The sequence below is a fragment of the Oncorhynchus tshawytscha genome, linkage group LG30, assembly GCF_018296145.1.
Source record: "Oncorhynchus tshawytscha isolate Ot180627B linkage group LG30, Otsh_v2.0, whole genome shotgun sequence".
In the NCBI taxonomy this organism is placed as follows: Eukaryota; Metazoa; Chordata; class Actinopteri; order Salmoniformes; family Salmonidae; genus Oncorhynchus; species Oncorhynchus tshawytscha.
This window is the reverse complement of record NC_056458.1, coordinates 849,109-876,958: the sequence shown is the minus strand read 5'-3', so window position 1 is coordinate 876,958 and position 27,850 is coordinate 849,109. Positions and strand designations below refer to the sequence as shown.

General features: G+C 43.9%; 1 protein-coding gene across 2 annotated transcripts; it reads left to right on the top strand.

Moving 5' to 3' along the window:
• Positions 1-131: 131 nt before the first annotated feature.
• On the top strand, positions 132-27,753 carry LOC112229035 (amyloid-beta A4 precursor protein-binding family B member 3-like). 2 transcript variants are annotated; one of them, XM_042309273.1, is made up of 13 exons: positions 132-530; positions 14,157-14,344; positions 14,472-14,545; positions 15,927-15,978; positions 16,622-16,768; positions 17,078-17,205; positions 18,106-18,111; positions 22,753-22,867; positions 22,976-23,063; positions 23,220-23,303; positions 24,742-24,857; positions 25,179-25,358; positions 25,613-27,753. In XM_042309273.1, exons 1-13 carry the CDS (start codon positions 482-484, stop codon positions 25,838-25,840), a joined length of 1,455 nt encoding a protein of 484 aa, XP_042165207.1. In that variant the 5' UTR covers positions 132-481; the 3' UTR covers positions 25,841-27,753. The 2 variants fall into 2 exon arrangements, with proteins under 2 accessions (XP_042165207.1, XP_042165208.1); XM_042309274.1 differs by lacking the exon at positions 18,106-18,111.
• Positions 27,754-27,850: the final 97 nt, after the last annotated feature.

Below are 27,850 nucleotides of genomic sequence, written 5' to 3'. Positions count from 1 at the left end.
GACAGGGGACAACCAGAGAGGCAGGGAGAGAAAGAGGAAGAGCGATAGAAAAGCTTGAGCGTGTGAGAAAGAGAGGTAAGGGGTGGGGAGAAGGAGGAGGGGGAGTGGCGGAAGCTGCAGGCACCGCTGAGCGCAGTACAAAGAGAGTGAAACGAAAGGCAGCAGCAGTAAAACAAACAGCATCCCTCCAGCACAGATAAAGAGATAGAGACGCAGGATAGAGAGAGAAAGAGATCAGCAAGACGGACGGAGAAGACTCCCGAGAGTTCCCAGAACGGGGCTTGCACAGAGAGTCAGACAGAGAAAGAAATATATTTTGAATCCTCTTGGCATGTGAGTGTGTCCCTTGACGCTTGGTGCTGTGTGCAGTTGTAACGAGTGTGTGCGGGGAAGAGTTGTCCTGGCGACATCAGGACATTTTGGTACGGGAATGTGGTGCAGCTAAGCCAGGTTGGCCAGGAAGGAAGGAACACCTAACAGCATGCTGGGGAAGGATTACATGCTCGCCATCATCATAGTCAATTATGACGGTGAGTAAACACACACACGCACACACACTGTCCTGGGCCCCTCCAGACCTTTTTCTCGCCTCGTCCCTTGTTCCTCAGAGGGAGAGGAGACGGCCGGCCGAGGAGTAGTGAGTGCAGTAGGTACTGGGGTGAGCTCATTATCTGATTTTCACTGGTAGACAGGCTCAACTACAGGTGTTGTGTCATGTAGGGCCGGCCAGGCATTCTGTCCCACACACTTCGTAGAGTGAAACTGGAAATACATAATAATAATAATTTGCTTATATTTGTCTTGTTTCACACATGTAAAAGTGTGTATTATACGCATGTGTGCAATGTAAAGGTGTTTTTTTCCTCACCTTGTCAGCTCGGGGATTTGAACTAGCGACCTCTCTGTTACCGTCCCAACGCTCCCTGGCGGAAAGTTTGAAGGGTTATTAAGGTTGAGTTGTGCGATTGTGTTTGTTGAGAGTTCAGGTAGTGAACTATAGAGTGCTTCCATTAGACAAATAACATTTTTGATCTATGGATTATTTTTGTTTTTAGCTTTGAATTCAAAGGATAGTTCACCCAAATTGCACAATAACATTAGTTTCCTTACCCTGTTAGCAGTCTACAGCAGACCATGCTTTTGGTTTAGTTTCCCTGGCACTGTTTCCAAATGCTAACGTTGTAGCATTTGTGGAAACAAATCCCATAGAGCTTGCCAGCTTGTAGTCCTTAAATCCGGAAATGAGTTACCTCTAGTTCGTTCAGCCATTCCTATGGGGAAAATGAATGAGAGAGAATAGGGTTTAGGGATGAACACCGAAAATAAGGTCTGAGGTTAACACAGGTTTAGGAGATCTTATACATTTTGTTTTATGAGATAATATCAGTCAGTTAACCTGACCTTTAGGAATTAGGAAGCCTTAATGTCCTTTATCATCTTTTTTAAAACAAATTCATACATGCGTCAAAATTCACAGAATGTGATGTTTGCTGAGGAAGATTGTCTCATAGACCAAAGGAATAATATATTCTAAGCCTGTGTTTACCACATACCTTATTTTCGAGATTTATCCAAAAACGGCATTCACTTCCCCATAGGCTTTGTCAAACGAATCACGGCAGAGTTAGTGCCTACACAAAAAAAAGCCATTACTATTTCTCTCTATTCAAGTCATGGCACAAATACAGTTCAAGTCAATAGCATTTGTTTGCGCATCATTTCCAAATCATTCCAAAGTATTTAACATGTATTGTGCAGCTCAAACAAAATCATTTATAGATGATCTGAACATGATGCGCGAGAAGTGCTAATATCGGTACCGTGACTTGACTGGGATTTGTTTCCACAAATGCTAAAACTTTGTGACGGGGAAACTAAACCAAAACATGGATTGCTGTCATACCTTGTCTATAGACTGCTTACAGGGTAAATCAACCAATATGTCATTTTGTACTTTGGGTGAACTTTCATGATAATAATGGCGATGGTGGGGATTTCACAATCAGTGATGTATCTGTCTGTTGCTTCTAAACGGTTTCATATATCAGTGTTACTAGGTGTTCTTGCTCACACATCATTATGGGATCATTACGCCCTTGAGAGTAGAGGTCGACAGATTATGATTTTTCAACTCCGATGCCAATTATTGGAGGAACCCAAAAAAAAGGCTGATACCGATTAATCTGCCGATTTTTATATATATGTTTGTAATAATGACAATTACAACAATACTGAATGAACAATGAACACTTTTATTTTAACTTAATATAATACATCAATAAAAATCTATTTAGTCTCAAATAAATCATAAAACATGTTCAATTTGGTTTAAATGATGCAAAAACAAAGTGTTGGAGAAGAAAGTAAAAGTGCAATATGTGCCATGTAAGAAAGCTAACGTTTAAGTTCCTTGCTCAGAACATGAGAACATATGAAATCTGGTGGTTCCTTTTAACATGAGTCTTCAATATTCCCAGGTAAGACGTTTTAGGTTGTAGTTATTATAGGACTATTTCTCTCTATATCATTTGTATTTCATATACCTTTGACTATTGGATGTGATTCGATGATAAATTAACAGGCACCGCATTGTTTATATGCAATGCAGGACAAGCTAGATAAACTAGTAATATCATCAACCATGTGTAGTTAACTAGTGATTATGTTAAGATTGATTGTTTTTTCTAAGATACGTTTAATGCTAGCTAGCAGCTTACCTTGGCTCCTTGCTGCACTCACATAACAGGTAGTCAGCCTGCCACGCAGTCTCCTCGTGGAGTGCAATGTAATCGGCCATGATCGGTGTCCAAAAATGCCGATTACTGATTGTCATGAAAACATGAAATCGGCCCTAATTAATCGGCCATTCCGATTAATCGGTCGACCTCTAATTGAGAGTCCCCCCGGACAATGTTTTTTTACAGTTTGCCCTTTTACTCTGTGTTCCCGGAGAGCCGACATGAATTCTACTCTCCATTGCATGGCTGGTTAATAAACTTCTGTGCATCGTATGTTTGCCGCTGATCTTTATGTAATTCTTGGAATTTTAAATTTTTAAAATTTTTTTACCCTTTTTCTCCCCAATTTCATGGTATCCAATTGTTTAGTAGCTACTATCTTGTCTCATGGCTACAACTCCCGTACGGGCTCGGGAGAGACGAAGGTTGAGTGTTCCTCTCTCCCCACACACAGTAAACAAAATCAAGCCCAGAGCTCTTATTTACAGAGGACAGGATGTGTTGTTCACCTTGGTGACTGTGTGGGCTGCCATGTGACTTGGTGTTGTCGTGGTAACTGTTGATCTCCTGGCGTTAGGAGTGGCTGGTTTTTATTATGGAGGGTAATGCATAGCACAGTAGGCAGCAGGCACAAAGGAGAGCAGAGTCAATGGAGAGTCAATTATACGTTTGTTGACTAAAATGTTGATATTACCAAAAATGATTTTATTCGACAGTATAGTATTGTAAGCAATGATGAATTAAATGTCAAGTCCAATGCATATTGTTGAGCAACAACACTGTTCATATCCTCTCTGGAGGCTATCAAAGGCTTGTACCTTTGTTGTGCCTTTTTTTACTATCAACTTTCCCCCCCATTCATAAGCCCAAACACCACAGGTTCCTCAAACAAAGAGTCTGCCTTGACTGGTTACGTCATTGCTCCCAAAATAATTCCCCTTCGAAAGAGGCGACGGGAGAGAAATGGAGAGGTAGAGAGAGCATCATCCTTATGCTGAGCATGGTACATGTAAACAGGGACACTGTCAGTAGTTTATTGGAAAATTGTATTGTCTAATGTTAGCATCGTATACACATTATCCTGCAGGGTTGGAGGGGGTTAGGGTGGGGAATGGAGTTTTAATAGCACCCTGCGGAACATAAAACTGGTCCCATATCTGTACGGTATGTGTTTTGAATGAATTTATCTGACTTTCGTTGTCATGCTGTCCATGTTTGGGTTGGGTTGGCACATAGGCTTCAGATCTACGACTCGTCAAGGGGTGCGTGGCATGGCTGGTAGAAAAGGATATAGCCGTCCTGCTCCCGGATTGAGAGCTGAATCCCAGATTGAAGTTGTGATCCACTCTGGCCCATAATCCCTCTGGCAGATAGAGCCCAGCTCTGACCTTGCACAGACGCACCATTGGGATTACTCTCTCTCCTCCAGATGTACTGTAGTCTCTCTCTCCCCCCACCCTCTCTCTCTCTCTCTCTCTCTCTCTCTCTCTCTCTCTCTACAGTTTATCATATTACTGTTATTTATAGTCTCTACTTAATTCTCTCTGCATAATGTAATTTCTGGTCTCACTTTGTCTTTGTCTCTAGTCTACAGCACAGGTGTTTTACATTTTTATAAACATGTTCTACATTCTTTCTCTATTTTTAATCGTAGCTCTCATTTCTAAATCCCCATTATGCTTCAATATTCCATTTGCTGTCCCAGTTACTTGTTCCCCATTCTTTAGTGTAAGGGGCAGTTCTGGGCAGAGAGAGCTGCCCGACTGCAATCACTGCCATCATGACTGCTCAATTACAGCTGTTTACAGCCTCGTAGGAGTGCAATCTGTGGCTCGGTCTTGATTGGCCATTTTGGAGTGCTTTGGTAACAGGCTCAGTCCAAACGTGTGTTGAGAGACTCAAGTGTGTATCTGTATCTAGAGTAGAGTAGATAGTCACCCATCAGTGACAATAACAAGGGGGGTGAGGACTGTACTGTACACCCTCCCCCATAGAAACACTGCGTCCCTACATCCACTTAGTCACAATGGAGAATTGAGTTATTTGAACGGGGACCATAATTAAATAAACGCCTGCCAAAATCAATGTAACATAATACTTAGGAACACCTCTCAGTGCAGACTGGCACCAATGAGTAAAGGCAACTCTGACAAAGCTATGGCGGATACCCGCATGGTGGACTAGCTCATGTCTGTCACGGGAATAGCAGTCACATTCATGCGCATGCATCAATCTAGTGCACGTGCACCGCGGCGCACACAACAACAATATCACGCGAATGTCTGTTCCCCTGTTAGCTCATTGGATCAGCTGGTTTACAGCAGGAGTTGCTATTGGGACTGATCACGCAGTGCAGACTCTGAGATTCATCAATAATTCACTAACACCCTCTGCTGGAGATTCACTGCTGTATGGCACACTTTCACGAGTCTGCATTCTGCTCTCTACTCCCGACACTAAGTAAAACTGTAAGAAATGCATGTGTATCTTACCTTCTGTGTGATTGGAACACGTACACCTTTTCACCTTACTGGTCAGTACAATCCACGGACAGAAGCCTAGTTCTACAATGGAAGTCATAATGGAGGCTTCACTTACATCAGATCACTAAGTATTTAGGTAGAAGAAAAGCCATGCTATAGAGGAGATTATTTATGATAATAGGCAGGAACTGGTTCAAAATAGCATTGCAATGACATATATTACTTCAGAGATGACCATTTTAGATGACCAACCACAGACTTAATTATTACTCCCCTGTGTCATTGGTGTTGAGACGATACCCTAATACTTCACGGACTTCATGAACTCCACTATTCAATAGAAAGCCATCTGAGTCAGGAAAGCCATTGGTGCGGAGACTCAGATTTTTCACTTTGAATTGTATTCCCAAACTAAAAACGTTGACTTCAAAGTTTAACAAACCGTACAACTCTATGCAGAAGGACTACTTTTAACAATTTAAACTGAACTTTTAACACAAAAACACATTTACTGGAAGAACTGTGCAGATGCAAAGTTGTGAGAAAGAATTTCCCTGTGCCTAAAAAAATACTATTATTGCTCTCTATATCTTCTCCGTGTCACCATGCTCTTGCTCTCCCTCGAGCGCCAGGCTGCCCTTCCTTACACATACCTGTCACCATCATTACGAGCATCAGCGCTCATTGGACTCACCTGGACTCCTTCACTTTGTTGATTGCCCCATCTATCTATAGCTTCCACGCCTTTGCTGGCTCGAGAGGTTTTATTGCCTCGGTTGGCTTGGCAGGCGCCCATCCCACATCATGCCTCAGCCGGCTTGCACGCCTCAGCAGGCTCGTCGGGCTCTCACGCCTCAGCCGGCTCGTCGGGCTCTCACGCCTCAGCCAGCTCGTCGGGCTCTCAAGCCTCAGCCGGCTCGTCGGGCTCTCACACCTCAGCCGGCTCGCACGCCTCAGCCGGCTCATCGGGCTCTCACGCCTCAGCCGGCTCGTCGGGCTCTCACGCCTCAGCCGGCTCGTCGGGCTCTCACACCTCAGCCGGCTCGCATGCCTCAGCCGGCTCATCAGGCTCTCACGCCTCAGCCTGCTCGTCAGGCTCTCACGCCTCAGCCGGCTCGTCGGGCTCTCACACCTCAGCCGGCTCGTCGGGCTTCTACGCCTCAGCCGGCTCGTCCATTGCCCATGCTTCGGCCAGCCCGTCAGGCTCGCCCAGGTGGGATGCCAGGTGGCGCCCAGGGGGCGAGGGGACTCACCTGGACTTCGGGCGGAGCCGGGAGGGTCGTCAGCGAAATGGGACACACCTGGGCTCGGGTGTGTCCCGGGATAAATACACCTCTTCCCCATTCATTGAGGAGACTCTCTCCATGCAGACACACTGATAGAGTTTGGTTGTGGCCGTTTTGTATTCGGAGTGAGTGAGGCCGTTCGGCGAGATTTGGGCCTCGCTCACCGAGATACTCTGGTTCACGGGCAGAGTTTCATTCAACTAGGGTTGAGCCTGACTCCCGTGGTGAAGCTGACTTTGGTCAAGAGTGTCACTACTGTCAAGGTTCAGGTCATTGGAAAAACGACTGTCCAGTTCTCAGGGCTAAAGGTAAATGCAGTGCTTACGTTAAATCTAAGCCTATGGCGTTAGCAGCGCCTGTCCCACATCAGTTCACTCCTGACACACTGTCTCATGCCCAGGGGCATGTGAAAGTCCATATTGACCCAGACTATTTACCTTTCATTACGTTGGGTTTTGTGTCAATGTTAGGAAGTAACGACCTAGTGCCAGTGAAGATCCTGAGAGACACAGGTGCCTCTGAATCATTTGTGTTGGAGTCTGTGTTACCCTTCTCTGCTGAGACTGATTCGGGGAATAGTGTTCTAATTAGGGGAATAGGTTTGAACACTCATGTCAGTTCCATTGCATAAACTGATGTTGGATTGTGGACTGGCGAAAGGTGAGGTTGTTGTGGGGGTGCGTCCTTCGTTGCCTATTGAGGGTGTCGACGTTATCCTTGGGAATAACTTGGCTGGTGAGCGTGTATGGCCTGTCGTGTTTCCATCTCTAGTGGTTTCAGCTAAGCCGTAATTTGTAGGGATTCCTGATGAGTGCGCATAGTTTCCCAAAGGTGTTTTCTGCATGTGCAGTGACGCGTTCTATGAGCCGTGGCGACCTGATCACTGCGCCGGCTAATGAGAATGGCACAAAGAAATCTGTCACTACTTTCCTTGTTATCCCATTATCTGTACCCCACTCAGATCTAATCCAGGTGCAACGGACTGACCCACACATTGGAAGAGTTGCGTGCCTGTGGAACAGTTGGGAAATGTCGCCCATGGCTATTTTCTCCGAGAGAATGTCCTGATGAGGAAGTGGGTGTCTCATGGTAGTTGTTTTGTGGGGGAGGCTATTAGTCAGGTTGTTGTACCAGTTAAGCTTCGTGAGTTGGTGTTGACAACTTCCCACGATGACGTTGCTGGACATATGGGGGTGTGGAAAACCTACAATTGCATATTAAGACATTTATTTTGGCCTAAGGTTAAAGAGGGATGTTTCTGAGTTCATCAACACACCTGCCAATTAACTGGTAAACCTAATCTAGCTACTAAGCCGGTACTACTGTTTCCTATTCCTGTACTCAGCCAATCTTTTGAGTATCTGATTATTGACTGTGTTTGTCCTCTGCCTCGCTCTAAGAATGGTAGTAGTTACCTGTTGACTGTGATGTATCAGACCACTAGGTTTCCTGCTGCCTATCCTCTCCGGTCTATCACCACTAAACTGAGTCAAAGCTTTTAGCACAGACTTATCTCACTGTTTGGAATCCCTAAGGTCAGTCACAGTGATCAAGGATCTAATTTCACCTCTAATCTGTTTGGTCAGGTTTTCCAACAGCTCCATATTAAAAACAATTTGTCTAGCGCCTATCACGCGCAGAGTCAAGGAGCGCTGGAACATTTCCATCGAACACTTAAGTCTTTGTTGAGAGTTTATTGTACTGAGATGGATAAGGATTGGGAGGAGGGGTTGCCTTGGTTACTGTTAGCCGCCTGGGCGGTTTCACCGGAGAGCACGGATTTCAGTCCAAATGACCTTGTGTTTGGACAGGGTGCGTGGACTTCTATCTGTTCTCCAGGATGACTGGAAGTCTCCCGAGCCCCCTCAGTCCCTGTTATCTTATGTGTGTGATTTCCAGCGACGCCTGTACGCCCCTGGTGAAATGGCTAAAGAGAAACTATCATCTTCACAGGAGAGGATGAAGGGCATATTTGATCGGCGAACTGAGCCTCGTCACTTTTGTCCAGGTGACCAGGTTATTGCTCTGCTGCCAATTGTTGGTTCTCCTTTTCAAGCCAAGTTTCAAGGTACATATACGGTTACTTGCCATTCCAGAACGGTGAAAAGCACACCAACTGTGCCATGTAAATCTGTTAAAACCATATTATGCACGTTCCTCTGAGGCTGAACTTTGGGAGTCTACAGAGGACGATAAACCTGTTCTTTTGGCCAATACCGTTATTTGGCTGGGTTCTTGTCATGCTAGGTCCGTGCATGGGGAGGAAGTTCCTGGTCCTGACGATTGCATACTGCAGGGGAGATTGAAAAATTCAGAGACACTGGATATTTTCTACCTGTTGATGGGCGGGAAGAGATGGTCGGTCTGATTCAGAGATTTCCAGGTTTGTTTTCTGATACACCTACAAACTTAATAGAACACGATATTGACGTTGGGGATGCTGACCCCATTCGTCAGCAGTTCTATAGAGTTTCTTCAGAGAAACTGCGTTGTCTGGATACTGAGGTCAGGTACATGCTGGAGAGTCAGATAGCAGAGCCTTCTTTCTCCAGTTGGGCTCCTCCCTGTATCTTGGTCAGTAAACCGGATGGGACAAACAGATTTTGTACAGACTACCGTAAGGTAAACAGTGTCACTAAACCAGATTAATTTCCTCTTCCTCGGATGGAGGACTGCGTTGATCATGTCGGAGCAGCTAAGTTTGTGAGCAAATTTGACCTGTTAAAGGACTATTGGCAGGTGCCACTGACGAGTAGGGCACGTGAAATCTCTGCCTTCATTACACCCTCTGGTCTGTACTTGTATTCGGTTATGAGTTTCGGTCTGCGTAATGCACCTGCCAATTTTCAGCGACTTATGAACAGGTTTGTCTCCGGTCTGGTCGGTTGCGTTGTTTATCTGGATGATGTAGTGATATATGCAGATACTTGGGAGGAACATCTGTCCCATATTCAAGCCTTGTTCGATCACCTAGCTGCGGGTCACCTTACGATCAATCTGGCTAAACGTGAGTTTGCTCAGGCGACCGTTACATATTTTGGAAAGGTGGTTGGGCAGGCTGAAGTGCATGCTGTTTGGGGCTACGATGGTAGCTATGGATGCTTTTCCACCACAACTACTACTTCCACCACAACTACTAAAAAGGAACTGATGCGTTTCTTGGGAATGATTGGTTATTACCGTAGTTTTTTTTTAGGAACTTCTCTACTGTGGTCGCTCCCTTGACGAATTTGCTGAAAGCTAAGGCCGTTTACATCTGCTCTTCTCGTTGTCAACAGGCTTTTGAAGATGCGAAGAGGTTGCTTACCTCAACTCCGGTGCTGGCTGCTCCTCGCGTGGATTTGTCATTTACCTTGCAGGTGGATGCGAGTCACATGGGGGCAGGTGCAGTCCTGCTGCAAGCAGATGTGTCTGGGTGTTGAGAGGCCTGTTGGTTTCTTTTCCAAAAAGTTGAATCTTTATCAGTTGATCTACTCGGTCGTGGAAAAAGAAGCGCTAGCACTCATATGGGCGCTACAACACTTTGAGGTGTATGTCGGGTCAGGAGTAGTACCTATTATGGTCTACACCGACCATAATCCTCTCACTTTCTTGAGTTCCATGATGTGTCCTAACCAGAGGACAATGAGATGGTGTTTATTCCATATCAATGTGCGGCACATCAGGGGGACTGCTAATGTCGTTGCTGGCGAGCTGTCTCGTGCACCCTGTTCCTGAATGTCCCCGTGACTGACCCCTGTTATTTTATGTTTGGTGTTGTCCTGTTCTATCGCTCCTGTCTGTTCCCTTCTGGTCTCGTTTTCTTCTTTCCTCTTAAAGGTTGCTTCCTGTGCGCAAAGGTTCTGAGGTCCGGAGAGGATGAGGTTGGCCTGGGCAAGAGGAAGTGTGAACACGTACCCCCCCTTATGGATTTGGGACGCAGGCTGGGTCTTCTATTAGAATCCAGGGCAGTATTTTGTTTGTGTGACTGGTATGGTGTTCCGGGGTCCTTGTCGGTGGGCGGAACCTGGAGGGTTGTCAGCGAAATGTGACATACCTGGGCTCGGGTGTGTCCCGGGATAAATACACCTCTTCCCCATTCGTTGAGACTCTATCCATACAGACACACTGATAGAGTTTGGTTCTGGCATTTTTTTGTGGCCGTTTTGTTTGTTTGCTTTGGCACCTTTCAACCTCCCTCATTATCACAGTTATGCACGCAACCACTCACTTACACTACTGATTACTGACTACGCACACCATTGTTAATTGTATTTACATTACCTCAGTTAATAAATATATTTTTGTTATTCTAATCTCCACGTTGTCTCCCTTTCTGTTACGGACTTTGAGCCGGTTCGTGACACATGATAACTTGACTTTTAAAAAATCTGTTTTGTTTATTGAATTACAGTAAGTGAAGTGGATTTACACCCGGTATCAGAATGATGGTAATAGAACAGCAAACTACAGTGGAGTATAGTTCTGTACACTACAGAATAGTAGAATATAGTACAGAAGAGTACAGTTCTTTATAGTGTACTCAACTCTAGTGTGCTCTGTATACTCTACTGAACTCTATTCTATTGTACAGGACTGTACTTTACTCAACTTTTTAAAACTTTACTGTATGTGGACGTCTATGATTTGGACCTGATTTGGTCTATGATTTGGACCTGACTGGACCAAATCGGAACCAGTCATGGACGTCTGTTTGGGACCAATTGAACCAGACCAAAAATCAAAACAAACCCTGGACATTGAAATGAAAGCCTGTCCAGACCGTACCAAAAAAAAAATAATAATCTGTGGAATATCAAATAACTACTTTTCAATGTCCATGAACACCCAGTGTCTTGTCGGTGCTCAGTGGATGCTGGTTACAGTAAATGGAGAGAGAGAGAGACCTCACTATTGCTTTGCCCACCAGAAAGAGAAAGAATTCAGTTATGAGCTGAAAATAACAGTACTAGGTCTACCTTGTTACTTCTGAACTTCCTTTGTACTCCTCCCCACGAAGGAGGGAAATGAGATGTGTTATTTTTGTAACAGAATGACAAGACCCTAGGCAATCTTTCTTAAACTTACAGAAAGAAAATCATTTATCCAAAATGAAAAATACAAGTACAAACACAATCTTTTAACATATTTTTCTGGTAGATGTTTTCCAAGTCCCCTTTTTCCATCTGTTTGACCAGAAATCAAGGCCTTGCCTTAGTCTTAATATTTAGGATGGAACATTTTTGAAAAATGTATATATGCCTTAATTTCTCAAAGATATAGACTTGTAGCTTTCATTTGACACGAGATTTGAACTTCACATGTTAGTGCTCATGGGGTCCTTTTACATGGAAATGCCCCATTACAGATCCATGCAAACTGTAAACAGGGGCTATTTTGTGCAGTGTGTCAACATCAAAATAGTTACATCAATACTATTCGCTTACCACAGGAATTGCACGGCACATTTAATCTGTTATTGGAAATCATTTTTACAGTGGAGGCTGTACATGATAGATTTTCCCATTTCACCAAGCTTTTTTCTTTTAGTGGCTGTCCCCAAGTGTGCTTCGTCACACGATGCTGACTGCACAAGAACTAGTCAGCCTAAAACACTAAAAAAAGTCATTTGGGCGGTCATTGCTTATGGCCTGTCAGCAGAAGGCTTTGCTGTAGCCGATGTGGGAACAGAAGAATGTTTGATCGGTTCATGATTGGAGCTATTGGAACTCTCATTGTCTTCCATAGATCCCAAAAGGACTGGACATTCACTCTGCACAGTTGGCAGTCTGAGCGGTACGATGTTGCTACCTCGGAGAGGATTCGTGCCACTATCTTGGTGAATGGGGTCAGTTGCATGGAAGACGATGATTCGCTATGTTTTGGCTTTCATATTGAGGTCTTGTGATATGAGGATTACCCATCATCAGCCCTGGTGTCAGGTTATATAATACCAAATAGCTTGACTTAAACTACAAACCCACCGTAGGAGTAAAAACCCAGCATAGAAGTACGAACCCAGGGTAACGGTAAGAACCCAGCATTAGGAGATGTCTCCCACCTTTGCAACATGGATTAGGACTAGGCTACATCACATAGGCTCAGAGCCTTTGTTCTGATCTCAAGGAGCATAATTGGGAGAAAGGCTCTACTCTAGTCTGGTATGAGCAGTGACAGCACCAGCCATTGTGATATACAGTAGTTGTTTGTGACAAGTACACTTTGCCATTCCATTTTTAAAGCAGAAAATATCAATTTCTTTCAAACTGTCATACATTACGATGTCCCACGGATGCTAGTTCTTAGAATCCCTCCCCTGTATTACTCACTGGTCAATAATGGGAGAAGGGAGGCTACAGTAGGACAGCTCTGTGTCAAATTGTCTCCTCTGGAGGCCTCGTCCTCAGGGTTGGGATGAGTTCTAATTCTTCACACAGCTTCATCACGCCCCGGAGATGGTGCACTGACCCATCAATCAGACTGTGAAATGTATTGAATAGTAGTGTCATCCAAGCCCAGGAGGCCTGCCCGCCCGCCTGCCTATAGAAGCATCCACGAAGACTGAAGAGTTCTGCCTCCATCTCTTTCAAACACTGCGGTCTCTTATACACTGCTGTCTCTTATTGATTTGTCTTTCCCTGTAGCAGGGTTCAGCTGATCTGTTCCTGGGTATAATCTTCCCATGCTATTTATCCCAGGGATGCGTGGTGTTGTTTTTCATTGCCAGACACAGGGGTGACCAGGGTTAAAAAGCCAGACGAATGGGGATGAGATGTACAAGGCATGAAATCATGTCAAATTCATTTGGGTCACGCACACACACCAACGACAGACCAGAATGAAATAAAGAAAAATAGGCATCAGTGCTTTTTGCATGCTTGATTTAGCCTCTCTATTTTCATTCTGTGCCCCCAGGTTGAGGGTAACTGTGGCACTCTGCTGTGAGAGAGACATCCGTGCCCAGGTGACCTCGGCGGTGTCCCAAATGGCACCCTATTCCCTATGTGGCCTGGTCAAAAGTAGTGCACTACATAGGTAATAGGGTACCATTTGGGACACAGCCCTCATGTCACTACTGACCCACTTCTTGCTTTCGCTCTCTCTCCTTACATTTCTTTTTACCACCTCTCTATTCGGCCTGCTCTCCCTTTGAGCTGAGCACATTGAGTTAATGTGCAGAATTTGTCATTTCGTGAGTGCGTTACATAATCATTTGCCCTTTCCGAACTCGAAGCGGTTCCATCACATATTCAGTGTTAGGAGAAAACAAAGGAGTCGAGCCTCAGACACTGTAGCTATTGCTAGCCAGCTGTGATGCAGAGGGACTGCTCCGAATTCCGATCTGGCATTTGACAGAATTAGCATGTTGCCAGGCTGTGGAGAGTAAGGTCAGCCGTGTGGCTGACCTGGGCTTCAGACTGGGTGAGGCTAACGCTAGATGCCGATGGGATGCAGCCCCCTGGGTACGATGGACCTCAGAGCTGTGTTTGTGCTACGTCCAGCTACCATTATGAGCATAATGGAATATATAGATCTGAAACTACTGTTATTATCGTCCTCATCACTTTATTCACGTGACACCAAATGCACTGTAATATTGGTCATGGGCACATTCATTAAGCTTACTTGCTTTCGCCTCTCACCGTTGGGATCCCTTCTGTGTTCTTCAGACAACATCTGGAACGACCCGAGTCTTGATCTGGACACTGACCTGCCGTCTGGGTGGCGCACCATCAGGGACAGCACTGGCACCTACTACTGGCACGTGCCTACAGGCACCACACAATGGCAGCACCCATCCTACAGCAATGAGGAGGACCAGAGCGCCGTCAATGGCGTCACTGCCACGGACCTCAAGGTTAGGGTTTCAATTTCAAAACACAGTTCAGTCCTGCTGTTTGACTTTGGCTGCTTTATACTGGATGTGATTTCATCAGAGAGGAAAGGATCACACCTCTAATAATGTCCCATGTCCTATTTTCCAGAGCCTGGAGGCTGGTGGCAGACGTGGCTCAAGGGCAAGGCTGACAGAGAGCCCAGTGGCCTCCGTAAATGACAGGTACTCCTTCAAAATCCTCTGCAGACCCACACCAACACTCATTCACCTTCACAAGCACTGTAGCCTTGTTACAAACTCGTTCAGGCCATCCATGGTAGAGTATTGAGTACGACACAATTAAGCTCTGTGCCAAAGTTATTCTACAAGGTTAATGGGTCGATGAGGTACATTTGTATCACCTACAGATCCGGATGCTTAGGGAGCTCTTTGAAATAAAAGACGTTGATTGTGTAAATCAAATGAGAGGGTTAGTGCATGGGATGTATTCTCTCTCTTTGAATCTGTTTTGATGGCAAAAGGGCTCATGATAGCTTCACTGGCCCGGGAATGTGGCAGACCACATATCCCTATGGCTCCTGGAACAACACCCATTATTGAATTGTCTGTGTTCTGAGCAGAGGCCAGATCTGTCTCCTGCCTTATCGGGAATGGATAAGTTCTTTGACGCGTCATGTGCAGATGGGACAACCACTACGGCATATCGTTACAGTCCAGCCTTTGTGCCATAATCTGAATACATACAGGCAATTGCGGGGGGGTGGGGGTGGATCTGTCCAATATAGTGCCTGAAGATAAGTCTAAACCATCTGTCACACAAACCAGTATTCGAAGGTTTCTTTAGCCTAAAGCAAGGTACAACCTGTTTGGTCAAATCACCTGGATGGTTGTTCATAAGTTCTTTAACATTACATATGGCTGCCTTGCTTTTACCATTACGGGCAAAAGCACACAACAATTCAATTATCACAAGTTATTCTGGCACTGTGTCCTGTAACATGTAGAGGTTGTTGAATCCATCGATAAACACAGTCTCTGCTGCAGTGGTCATGTGTAGATTCAGGGTGCATTTGACACCTGGGAGCATAACATTCTGTATGGGCAGAGATTGCGGAGAATAGTGAAACTCAGCTCACTGAGCACAGCATCAAGAAATCCATAGGTCTTATAATGGGCATAATCACACCCTACTCTGCTTCACCAAAGAGTGCAATGGAAAGGGAGGGAGAGCCTTGACTCAGTGGGCTCCTGGTTGCAGGAATAGCAGCCTCTTGGGATTGTCTCCAGTCAGCTGTATCAGAGGGCTAATGAGAACACCACCTCTGAGTCAGTCCGCATGAAGGCGATCAAACCAGCTCTCTGTTTGTTTTTGTCATCCACTGCTCACTCAACAGCTGTTTCCATCAGTGGCAGGCAAGGGCTTTACTTTCAAAGTCAAACACAAAACAGATAAACAAAGGACGAGATGGTGACATACAACACAATATTCCACACAGCATCATCCGGGGCAGCAGTGAGGGATGCAGAAAAGGCTACCGTGTCATTTGTGCTGTCGTGGTGGTAATCCTTCATGTAATTTGACTGTTCTGCTAATCTCCCACAGGATCTCCTGGCAGGACGATTATTTCTGCACCAACATGGATCCTGACTCCAAGGTAGAGTGGGCTACGGTGTCCAAATCCCTCTCCTTCTGCAGCACAGCATGTTCTGACCAATAACATCCATAAAACCAGATGTGTCCATTTACGTCAGCTTATTGTAAAACGTTTTTTTTTTTTCATGCATTCTAGCTGAATCAGAACTTTTAACAGTATTTGCCGTCATTTATTCGCTGAGGGTTAAAAGAGGACACCTTTTTTTTTAATGCAAGCCCTGGTCGATAGTTGTTTTTCTGGCCCAGGCTAGGCAGCTCTTAGAGGAGTTCATAGACCACGTCCACTAAAAGGATGTGAGAGTTATCGTTGAAGTCACAGTGAGGAGCAGTAGTGATTGAAAGTCGCTAAATGCATTTCGTGGATGCATCATGTTGATATACTGTAGATGCCGAAGACACTTATAACCTTTTATACTGCACATGATCGGAAAAACACTGAGCATCCATGCACATCTCTCTCTTACACTCTCTGCTCATTCCCTTTTCTTTCTGCCTCCTCCTCATCTCTACCATCCACTCCTCTCCGCTGCCTCCTCCTCATCTCTACCATCCACTCCGCTCTGCTGCCTCCTCCTCATCTCTACCATCCACTCCTCTCCGCTGCCTCCTGGGCCCTGTTGGCGTGGTGTGGTTGTCTTGGTCAGTGTTTTGCGGTGCGCTCACTGGGCTGGGTGGAGATCCCAGAGGAGGAGCTGACCCCGGGGAAGAGCAGTCTGGCTGTCAATAACTGCATCCAGCAGCTGTCCAGCAGCAAGGCTGAGGGCCGCGATGCACTAGGCGCCTGGGGAGAGGTAAGAGTTGGGGGGGAGTAATGGTGGGTGGTGAAGTAGAATACAGTAACATTACTTGTTTATTAGGTTTTGTTTTAGTTTGGTCTATTTTGGCAAGCAGTACATGGCTCATTGTGCAATTGTTTATTGTGCGTTACTCCTTTAAATGAAACCATTAGTAGCTTTGAGAACCCTCAGTACCTCATACGACCTTGGGTCTGGTCCAGTACATGTGAGCTTGCAGTTTGCTTGCAGGCCAGATTACCCTTACTGCCACCATAAAGCAGTCCCACTGAAGCCCACCCACCCTGTCACCTCTGTCTCTCCCAGGGCCAGGACATGATGATGGTGCTGAAGAAGGACACCCTTAGCCTGATGGACCCAGTGGACCGCAGCCTTATCCACTGCCAACCTATCATCAACATCCGTGTGTGGGGCGTGGGATGCAACAACGGCAGGTGGGCCAACCTGGGGATCGTATGGGCAAATACCCCCACTCCTCTCTCCCAGAATGAAAATATCACCTAATTTGGTCAGCTTTGTGATTTATTTCTGGGTCCATAGGTGTTCGAAATTGGGAGTTCCGGTTTACGAAGTCTCCCCCTCGCAAAAGTAAACTCTCAGCCATAGCTAATTTCAACACACGTGCGAAGTTCCCCCGTCCTGATATGTACAAATAATCAGTGACGAAAACCCAAGCAACGGAACCAGTGCTGCTCATTATCCTACACGTTCCATCCTGTCTACAAGAGATGAATATATCTGTAGTTACATTTTCAAACACGGTATAATATGATGAACTGACCAACTAAGCACAATGCTCTTGGGTTGTTCGGTCAGGAAAGACTGTTCAAAGTTGTTGTTATTGTGTATACTTGATGACATGGAAATATTCCACTGAGTGAAGAAAGTAAATGATTTATATGATATTGTTTTTCTATGGGCTATACAGCCTTGGGTAAGGTTAGTTCTTCTGGGTCACAGATGTTTATGGCCTATTGTAATACACTGGGAGCTCATGTTGAGTGGATTTGAGAGCAGCTTTATTTTTGTCTACGCTCTTGGTGGAGAACATTCAGGCATTGATCTGATGGCAGTGTCAGTGGAACTACATCTAAGTAGAATGGAATAGCCCCGAGGAAGAAACGTGACAATGATAGAAAATGCTAAGGATTTGAAAAATCCAAGACTGAAACTACTGAAAATAAGTCAATATATAGGTGCAACATTTTTACACACGGTACGCTATATTGTGTTATGATCATAATTGTAAACCAATGCAAGAGTTTTGTCTCATATTTGAAGTAGTTGTAATAATGAACTTTCTTTCTTTTTTTAACTGCCACTCATGAAAACAGAGACAGGTAATCACTCTCTTCTTGGTCAACTCATTTTCTGTTGACGTGCCATTTGTGACTTTGACAGCTTGCATCATGGTTGCAAGTGAACGCTTGGTGCCTCGGGAAGCTTCTGTGTAGTTTCTGTAGTCATGCTCTAGTGTCTCATCGATAATGTAACGTGCTTCTGTCGACATGTAATGTACTGTGTGTGAATGCCTGCCCTGTTTCTCATGCATGTTCAAAGGAACCCCTGTCTATTTCCTTCTCGACTTGTAGTGACCCTTGTTTCTTATGCAATGTGCTGTTCTGTCCTTGTCTCACAACAAAATGCCCACTCAGTACTATCCCAGGCGGTTGTCTTGCCAAATTATTACTGCTGATGATTGATCTATAAAGTGAGATTCATAATGGTATACAGGAATACCTGAGGTAAGTTCAGCTCAAACTGAATTTGAATAAATTAGAAGCCATAGTGATTGCATTCCTTTGAGAGCCAAGTGGAGGACGCATCAATGTGTATCTTACAGTGTGTATCTCAATGTTCATCTCACAGGTTTTCTACTACAGTTGAATGGGCTTTTTTTTGACGAATGGACCGGGAGAGATTGCTGGGTCGTGTCCAATTGATCAGCTCCCCTGAGCCAAGTTGCACTACTTTCTACTCTGCCAGTCTGAGTTAAACTGTAGTCGCACCTTTCGCTGTGACAAATACTCCCCATATACAGTGCCTTCAGAAAGTATTCCCCTTGCCTTATTCCACATGTTGTTGTGGTACAGCCTGAATTCAAAATGAATTAAATATATATTTGTTCTCACCCATCTACACGCAATATCCCATAATGACAAAGTGAAAACATGTTTTTACAAATTTACTGAAAATTAAATACAGAAATATCTAAATTACATAAGTATTCACACCCCTTCTACCACACATATTAGAATCACCTTTGGTGTGAGTCTTTCTGGTTAAGTCTCTAAGAGCTTTGCACACCTGGATTGTACAATATTTCCACATTACTCTTTTAAAAATTCTTCAAACACTGTCAAGTTCATTGTTGAAGAGCTATTTTCAATTCTTGTCATAGATTTTCAAGACGATTTAAGAAAATGTAACTATATCATTCCGGAACATTCAATGTCGTCTTGGTAAGCCTTGTGTTTTGGGCTATTGTCCAGCTGAAAGGTGAATTTGTCTCCCAGTGTCTGTTGGAAAGCAGACTGAACCAGGTTTTCCTCTAGGATTTTGCCTGTGCTTAGCTCTCCCTAGTCCTTGCCGATGACAAGCATACCCATAACATGATGCAGCAACCACCATGCTTAAAAATATGAAGAGTGATACTCAGTAATGTGTTTTGTTGGATTTGGCCCAAACATAACACTTTGTATTCAGGACATTAAGTTAATTTCTTTGACTAGTTTTTTGTAGTTTTACTTTAATGCCTTATTGCAAACAGGATGCATGTATTGGAATATTTTTATTCTGAACAGGTTTCCTTATTTTCACTCTGTCATTTAGGTTAGTATTGTGGAGTAACTACAATTTTCTTGATCAATCCTCAGTGTTCTCCTATCACAGCCATTAGGCTATGTAAATGTTTTAAAGTCACCATTGGCCTCATGGTGAAATCCCTGAGCAGTTTCCTTCCTCTCCGGCAACTGAGTTAGGAATGACGCCTGTATCTTTGTAGTAACTGTTTGTTTTGATTCACCATCCAAAGTGTATTTAATAACATCACCATGCTCAAATGGATATTAAATGTCTGTTTTTTTTTTAACTTTTACCGATCTACCAATAGGTGCCCTTGTTTGCGAGTCATTGGAAAAACTCTCTGATCTTTGTGGTTAAATCTGTGTTTGAAATTATCTGCTTGACTGAGGGATCTTACAGATAATTGTATGTGTGGGGTACAGAGATGAGGTAGTCATTCAAATATTATGGAAATATTATGTTAACTTCAATGGGATAGCCCCCCTCTCCACAAGACGGTTGAGCTAACGCAGGCTGCTAATGCGATTAGCATGAGGTTGTAAGTAACAAACAAAATATTTCAGGGCATAGACATACAGTATCTGATTTGAGCAGAAAGCCTCAATTCTTGTTAATCTAACTGCAGTGTCCAATTTACAGTAGCTAATACAGTGAAAGAATACCATACTATTGTTTGAAGAGAGTGCACAATTATGAACTTGAAAATGTATTAATTAACTAATTAGGCACAGTTGGGCAGTCTTGATATATTTTGAACAGGTGTGCAATGGTTCATTGGATCAGTTTCAAACATTTCACATACACTGCTGCCATCTAGTGGACAAAATCTAAGTTGCACCTGGGCAGGAATAACACATTATGGCCTTTCTCTTGCATTTCAAAGATGATGGTAGAAAAAAAAATTAATACATGTTTTTTCTTTGTATTATCTTTTACCAGAACTAATGTGTTATATTCTACTACATTAATTTCACATTTCCAAAAACGTTAAAGTGTTTCCTTTCAAATGGTATCAAGAATAGGCATATCCTTGCTTCCGGTCCTGAGCTACAGGCAGTTAAATTTGTGTATGTAATTTTAGGTGAAAATTGAAAAAAAGGGTCCGATCCTTAAGAAGCTATACATTATTCTTGCACACAGAGTGAGTCCATGCAACTTATTATGTGACTTGTTCCGCACATTTTTACTCCTGAACGTATTTAGGCGTGCAATAACAAAGGGGTTGGATTACTTATTGACTCGAGACATTTCAGCTTTTAACTTTAAATGAATATTTCTAAATATTCCCAAAAAATATTTCACTTTGACATTATAGGGTATTGTGTGTAGGCCAGTGACACAAAATCATAATTTAATACATTTTAAATTAAGGCTGTGACACCATTTTTTGGGGGGGGGGGGTAAAGGGGTGTGAGTACTTTCTGAAGGCACTGTACTCCTCGCTTTTACTGTATTACACCCAAACCAAAGACGTGGATTATGCAGGGTCGGCTCCGGGCATAAGCGATATAAGCGGTCACTAAGGGCCCCCACTCTCAAATTACTGCTCAGCGTTAGAATAATTACACAAAGTGTAATTTCGAAATTTGCTTGTGCATCAGCAGTTTTTCTCCTATGTCAGTCACTGACAGTCACTCAATTAGCCATATCAGCTAACACATTTTTTTTATTGGTATGTTAGTCTAGCCAGCTATCTAAACTTGTAGTAATCATGGCCGACTGCCGATCGGCCATGCAGGGCATGTGCCCAGGAGCCCTGACCTCCAGGGGGCCCCTATTGATTGTTTTAGTTACTCTCACTCAGCTATTATTAACATGACATATAAGTCTTAGTAACATTTGTAGAATTGCAGGAAATTTGCTTTAAAACGGCAAAAATGTCTCTCCACTCTGGAGGCTGGTGAGGGAAGAACGGATCATAATAATGGCCTGAACGGAGCAAATGGAATGGCATCAAACACCTGGAAACCATGGAAACCATGTGTTTGATACCAATACCACTCATTTGGCCCCAGTCATTACAGTCATCACGAGCCCGTTCTTCCCAATTAAAGTGCCACCAACCTTCTGTGCTCTCCACCCCATGGTAAAATGAGTATAATTGCAAGAAATTGGCTGTAAAACTACACATTTTTCTCTCCGCCCCATGGTAAAATGTGTAGAATTGCATGAAAGCTTGCTTTAAAACTGCAACATTTTCTTTACTCCTCATGGCGAACTGTGTAGAATTGCACGAAATTTGGCAAATGTTCTCTCTGCTGTCAAGTGGGGGGCCTCTAAAAGGTTTTGCCAGCTAGGTGGGGAGGCCCCGCAACCTAATCTTGCTTAAGGCCACCAAAAGGCTAGGGCCGGCTACGTCTGTCATAAAATAGATTCACTCTTTTTTTTTGGTGACGTGGTGGCGAGATGCTGTGTGGACAAGATCAGAGGACATAGTGGCCTGTACCGACTGCCAATCTGTTTGAGTGGTTCCCTGAGATTTAATAGAGAGGAAGGATCCCACCCTACCGTTTGTGGGCCCACCTTTGATGCCAAAACGGAAGCCCATCTGTTATTCCCTCTTTTCCCTCAATAATTCAAAAGCTGCAGGTCTCTTAGGTCTTTTTGCAGGCATCGGCATATCCTGGTACACCAGAGTTGGGGACTATAAAACAGCACTGTTGCTCGAGGTCACTGAGGATGTTATAGAGATAATTACACACGTAAAGCCACGTAAAGCCATCAAACTGCAACCACAGAGCTTTTTCTCAGTTAGCAACTGCACATATGCACACCGAACAGCCTGAGGTCACAATGTGTTGAGCCAGAATGGAACTGATGTTGCGAGAGCCTGTGCTGTCTTCAGTGCTCAGTTGCTTAGTCGTTTGATGATTGTGCATGTTATTAAACCAACTGTTAACGTGATACTGGCTGGTGTACCACTGGTTTCAGTTCAGTGGACCAACGCGGTCATGCGGCACAGTAGTTGTGTCGAAGAAGCGATAGTTTGATGTGTCGCGTGTGTTCAATATGGCTTTGAATTCCATCCCATTCATACTAATGCTATTATCTTGTCATACATACAGTACCAGATCACCAGATGAATTGTGAAGTTGGTTAACTTCCCCACAAACCAGACATATAGATGCCCGTTCTCTGTGTTTAACCTCTGCTTTTGTGTTCCGCACCGTTTACAGAGACTTTGCCTTTGTGGCCAGTGACAAAGACACCTGTATGCTGAAGTGCCATGTGTTTCGCTGCAACGCCCCAGCAAAAACCATCGCCACGGCTTTGCATGAAATGTGCTCAAAGGTAACCAAAGGTTTCCAGCATAGGAAGTGGTTGAACTTCCCTTTCAGCCCTCCGTAGGAGTTTAGGTTCATTCCAGAGTGTGAATGATGTGTCTGTGTGTGTATCCAGATCATGGCAGAGAAGACGACTAGAAGCCCATCTATGGCCCGCTCCCTCACCATGGAGAACATCTCCCCCGAGGACCTGCCACGTCAAGGTGCTGTAGCCTGGCTGAGCTCAGAGCCCACAGAAACCCATCCGTTACAATTTGTAGGGATTTGTCTGACTGGAGCCATGTGTAGTTTATACGGATGGTAAACTCCATAATGTGGCAGAAATCACGTGATACATTATATTCATATTTCTGCTGCAGTGGACTTCCTGGATGCAATGAGGAAAAGGGTGCAGAAGTTTGAGGTGCAGTACATCGGAAACCTGCCTGTCTCCAGGGCGATGGGTAGGTTTACTGTATTCTAATCCCACCATATTGATTTATTAAACTGGCAAAATACCATCAAACTTGTCATCTAATTGAACTAGATTTTTTTTAAACTAGCCAATGTTCCCTTTCCTGTAACCACCTTGAGAGTCAACAGGGGAAGAGGATATGTAATATCTCATCACCAGATATAGAGGATTAGACCGCAGCCAGGAGTCACAGGCATGTTTAAAATTGGGGCCGGATAACGGGACAGAGGACATCGTCTCTTTATCCTCAGCAAATACGCCGAGTCACGTCTCATGGCTAGGTAACTCTCAGGTTCACTGTGTATTTGGCTGTCCCCAGGCGAGGCGTCGTCTCGCAGTATGTAACACGGCACTCTTTCAGAAAATGGATTATTGATTACAGGCTCCAAAACGGTAGCTTCCATCAAGGTGTTGTTAGCTGGATCAGCTGACTAACTGACATAAACGCCCAGTCCCAGATGCTTTATGTCGGAGATATTGTGCTCCACTGAGGTTTTTATTTAACCTTTCAATTGTTTCGGAGATTATTCCACAAGTAAGGTGCAAAAAAAAACGAATAGCAGATTAACCTGAATCAGTGGAGATAGAAGGGATCCCCAGAGTTAGCCATCCCTGATACCGGGTCTGGTAGCTCGTACGTCTGTAGGTTAACAATGAAGTAAGGTACTGTGGAACTTTGTGCAAGAGGGCTTTATGTACAAAAAGAGTGCAATGCAACGATCTATGAGACTTCTGAGAGGGCCAGTCTACTTTCTGATACAGAAAGCAGTGATGTGTACTAAACCTGTTGCCTGTAATAAACTGCATTCAATGTCTTCAATACAGTGGCAGCTGCATGCATATAGACAATATCGCCATAGTCTAGAACCGCTATGAATGTCGACTGAATGATTTGCTTTGTGCTATTTAACGAAAGGCATGGCCTATTCCTATCTAAAGGAAGCCCATTTTAAGTCTTAACTTCTTAAACATTAAGATGCCCAGATATTTAAAAGGCAGCCCACGATCAATGTGGGCACCATCCAATGTATATATGCATAAATCATCAGATACATTTTTAAGCGTTTTGGAAAACAACATATGCTTGGTTTTACCTGCATTAAGTACCAATTTCAGTTGACTAAAGGCTTTCTGCAAGGCAATAAAGGCAGATTGTAGCTACCAAAGAGGTTTTCTTAATAATGATGACAAGCCATTAGCCGTCATTGGAGACTACACACCCGAGGTGATGATCGCATAGGTTCGCAATCACTGGAATGTCGTTTGAGTATACTGTGTAGTACAATGAAGAAGAGTTGATGCTAGGAGCATTTCCTCTCAAAACTGGTGATCTAACCCTAACCTTGGTTTTTACAGTACTTTTAGAAGTCACTGGGCTGTTACTGAAGCAGCTTTATTAAGGGGCTTTATGTGAGATCCTCTGGCAGGTATGGAGGTGCTGAACCGGGCCATAGAGAGCATCATGAACACCTCAGACAGTGACGAGTGGGAGCCCATCGTCATCCACATCTCCGACACTGTGCTTTCACTCTGGAAAGGAGAGGTGAGGAGTGCTCAGGAAACCTGTAAATGCAGTGGTCACACCAACCAATGAAATGATTACATTCCTCTGTCTACCTGATGCTCTCTCTCTCTCGCTCTCTCTTACACTCTCTCTCCCTTTGTCTCTCCCTTTGTCCCTCCCTCTCCCTTTCTCTCTCTCTCTCTCTCTCTCTCTCTCTCTCCTTCTTTCACTTTCTTTCTCTTTCTCTCTCTCTCTCTTCTTTCACTTTCTTTCTCTCTCTCTCTCTCTCCTTCTTTCACTTTCTTTCTCTTTCTCTCTCTCCCTTTCTCTCTGTTACCTTCTCTGGGATTTCTCTTTCAGGATGGAGATGATCCCTTCTGGGAATGTCAAGTGCGTTACCTGACCTTTCTGGGTGTGGGTCATGACACACACACCTTTGCAGTGATAGTGGACTGCGGGACGCAGCGTTTTGAGTGTCATGTTTTCTGGTGTGAGCCGGACGCAGGGATCATCTCTGAGGCTGTGCAGGCTGCGTGCATGGTGAGTGACTAAGGGATGAAACACAGGGCTGGAGAACTAACGTACAAAATGGCTTTTGTAGATGCAGAGGTGAAGCTAGCATGATAAGTACTTGAATTTAAACATGCTATCATGGCTGAATGATGAATATTTTAACGGAATTTGTAGGTACTGGTAGAGAATGTACTAGAGCCATGAGTCATGTATGGTATCTTTCTAAAATGAAAGAGAATCTAAGGTCACTGCTTAACATGGCTCCATTGTGCCCCCTGCAGGTCCAGTACCAGAAGTGCTTGGTGGCCCAGACTCCACCACCCAGGTCCAAAATGTGGCAGGCGGGTTCCAAGGTGAAGAGGGCCAACTCCATGGACGGCTTCACTTTCCCAGCTCCCCTTCACCAAGGACTGTCCCCACCCATGACTGGCTCCTCCACAGCCAAAAAGGGCATGCTGGCGTTTTTTGAGACTTTCAGAAATAAACAGTCAGCAGTTTCCACACCATAACAACCAGATAGGGAGGGAGGTGGGAGGGAGGGAGCAAGTGAGAAAAGGGGACTTGGGTAAAGGAAGGTGCGGCAAATCAGTTTTAGGGCGAAGGGTAGAATGTATAACAGATGTATAACCAGCCATTAGAATGTGAAGATTGAAGGCCAGCTGAGTTTCTATTTGACCAGGCAAGGATGACCATTATCTTAAACAAAACAAACTTTTTCTGCATTTCTGCTTCTACTGTGTTTCTTTGGGTATACAACATATCTCAACTAGGCTGGTTTGTGGTACAGATTTAGAAAAGAACACTGAGGTGCTGTACTCTCACATTCCACACCTTTCTTATCAAGGAAGAGTTTAAGTCATTAGGATCTTGACTTGTGCTTTTATTGCAAAATACCATCAAATACACAACAATGGCTCCCTAGTTCTAGGTGAAACATACAGTAGCAAAAAAATATGGTGCAGTAATTGACTACTCTTTAATATAGTTATCTGATATTGAACATCAGCAAAATGTAACAGTGACCTCATTCTTGTACAATCAATGTAGCTGGGTAGGTTGTGTTAAATACTTATACTGTTCTTTCTAATAAATGTAAAGGGATCTTTAACTTCAGATATATTCATAGAAGTGTGTCAACTTATAGCCTATAGTCCCTCTGACAGTTGACAACAAATAGGTTTCAAATGTGAGATTAGGCATCATAAAGATGGGAGAGAAGATATCACACTCTACATTCCTCCATTATTCAAATTAGACGTGGCAAAATCGAGAATCATACCGACGAACATCTAGACCCCAGTTTGACAACAGCAAATGAAGTCCAATCAGATCTGGGCTTTGGTACAATTTTGACGCAGCATACTCAGAAAGAATCCCTTTGAGCAGGATTCAGGAGTGGCACCAGTGCCACAGTGGTCTTCACATTAGAGTGAAAGAGAAGGTGTTTTATTTCTGTTCTGAAAAAGGTTTGTGTTAGTACAAGCAGCACAAAAAGCATAAAAGTGTAATAAAAATATTTAAACATTTTAGAAAGGTATGTAGACAGTCCCCCGAAGCTCTACAGAAGCACTGCATGTTTTCGCACACGCCTGGGAATGAAATGCTTTGCTCAGGTACTTTCCATGCTATTGGCAATGAAAAAAAAAGAAAGACTGACTCTCACTAGTAAAACTGAAAACACTTAGAAATCAAGTCAATGACTAAACTCTAAATGCAAAACAGTCCCCACCACTGAAAGCCTGTGTTGTGTTGCTCCTATTGGAGGACACGCTAAACAGCATTTTCACTTGAGAAAACACCAAAACACACTGAATCCCCCCCAAAATACAGACTTATTTGCACTGCATTGAATTAAGTATGGGGGGAGGGGGGAAAGGCACTTGGTTTATTGCATGCTGATTTTCAAAGTCATTTGCGAGAGTAGGCCCGCTGTATGCTGTGAAACACTTGGGCACATAAAAGGAATGGCACTTCAGAGAGGTCATGCTATATATTACCGATATGCAACAGCTCCTCTTCCCCCATTCTAAATAGGCATTATATGAGAAAACAACTCAGGTCTCCATATTAGTGGAAGGCTCATGTCAAAGTTGGAAGAATGAAAAGGTGGAGCTTTGGCGTAAAATAACATGGGTGGAGATGTGAAATACGTTTTATCCAGGAGAACTTGGGATAGGTGATGTCATAAAAAAGCTAATGTAGCACCTTGAGATTTTTTTGGTTTCTGCTATTTATACTACTAGTAAATACATATGTCTCTCTCTATATATATATATATATTTGCAATATTTTAGCACAAAAGAAAATAGGATGTCATGTAAATGCAAACTATTTTAAATTGTGATTATTTCTCGCAGTTGTACCTCACTTGGTCCACACTGTGGTGGTCTATGCTGGAATAATAAATTGCTTGGAAATCCTGTTCTCTGTTTTTTGTGTGTTATGTTTATCAAAGTTCAACTTCAACTCCTCTTTTACAAAGAAAGAGCCTTTTATTTCAACATGAAGTCTAGTCTCAT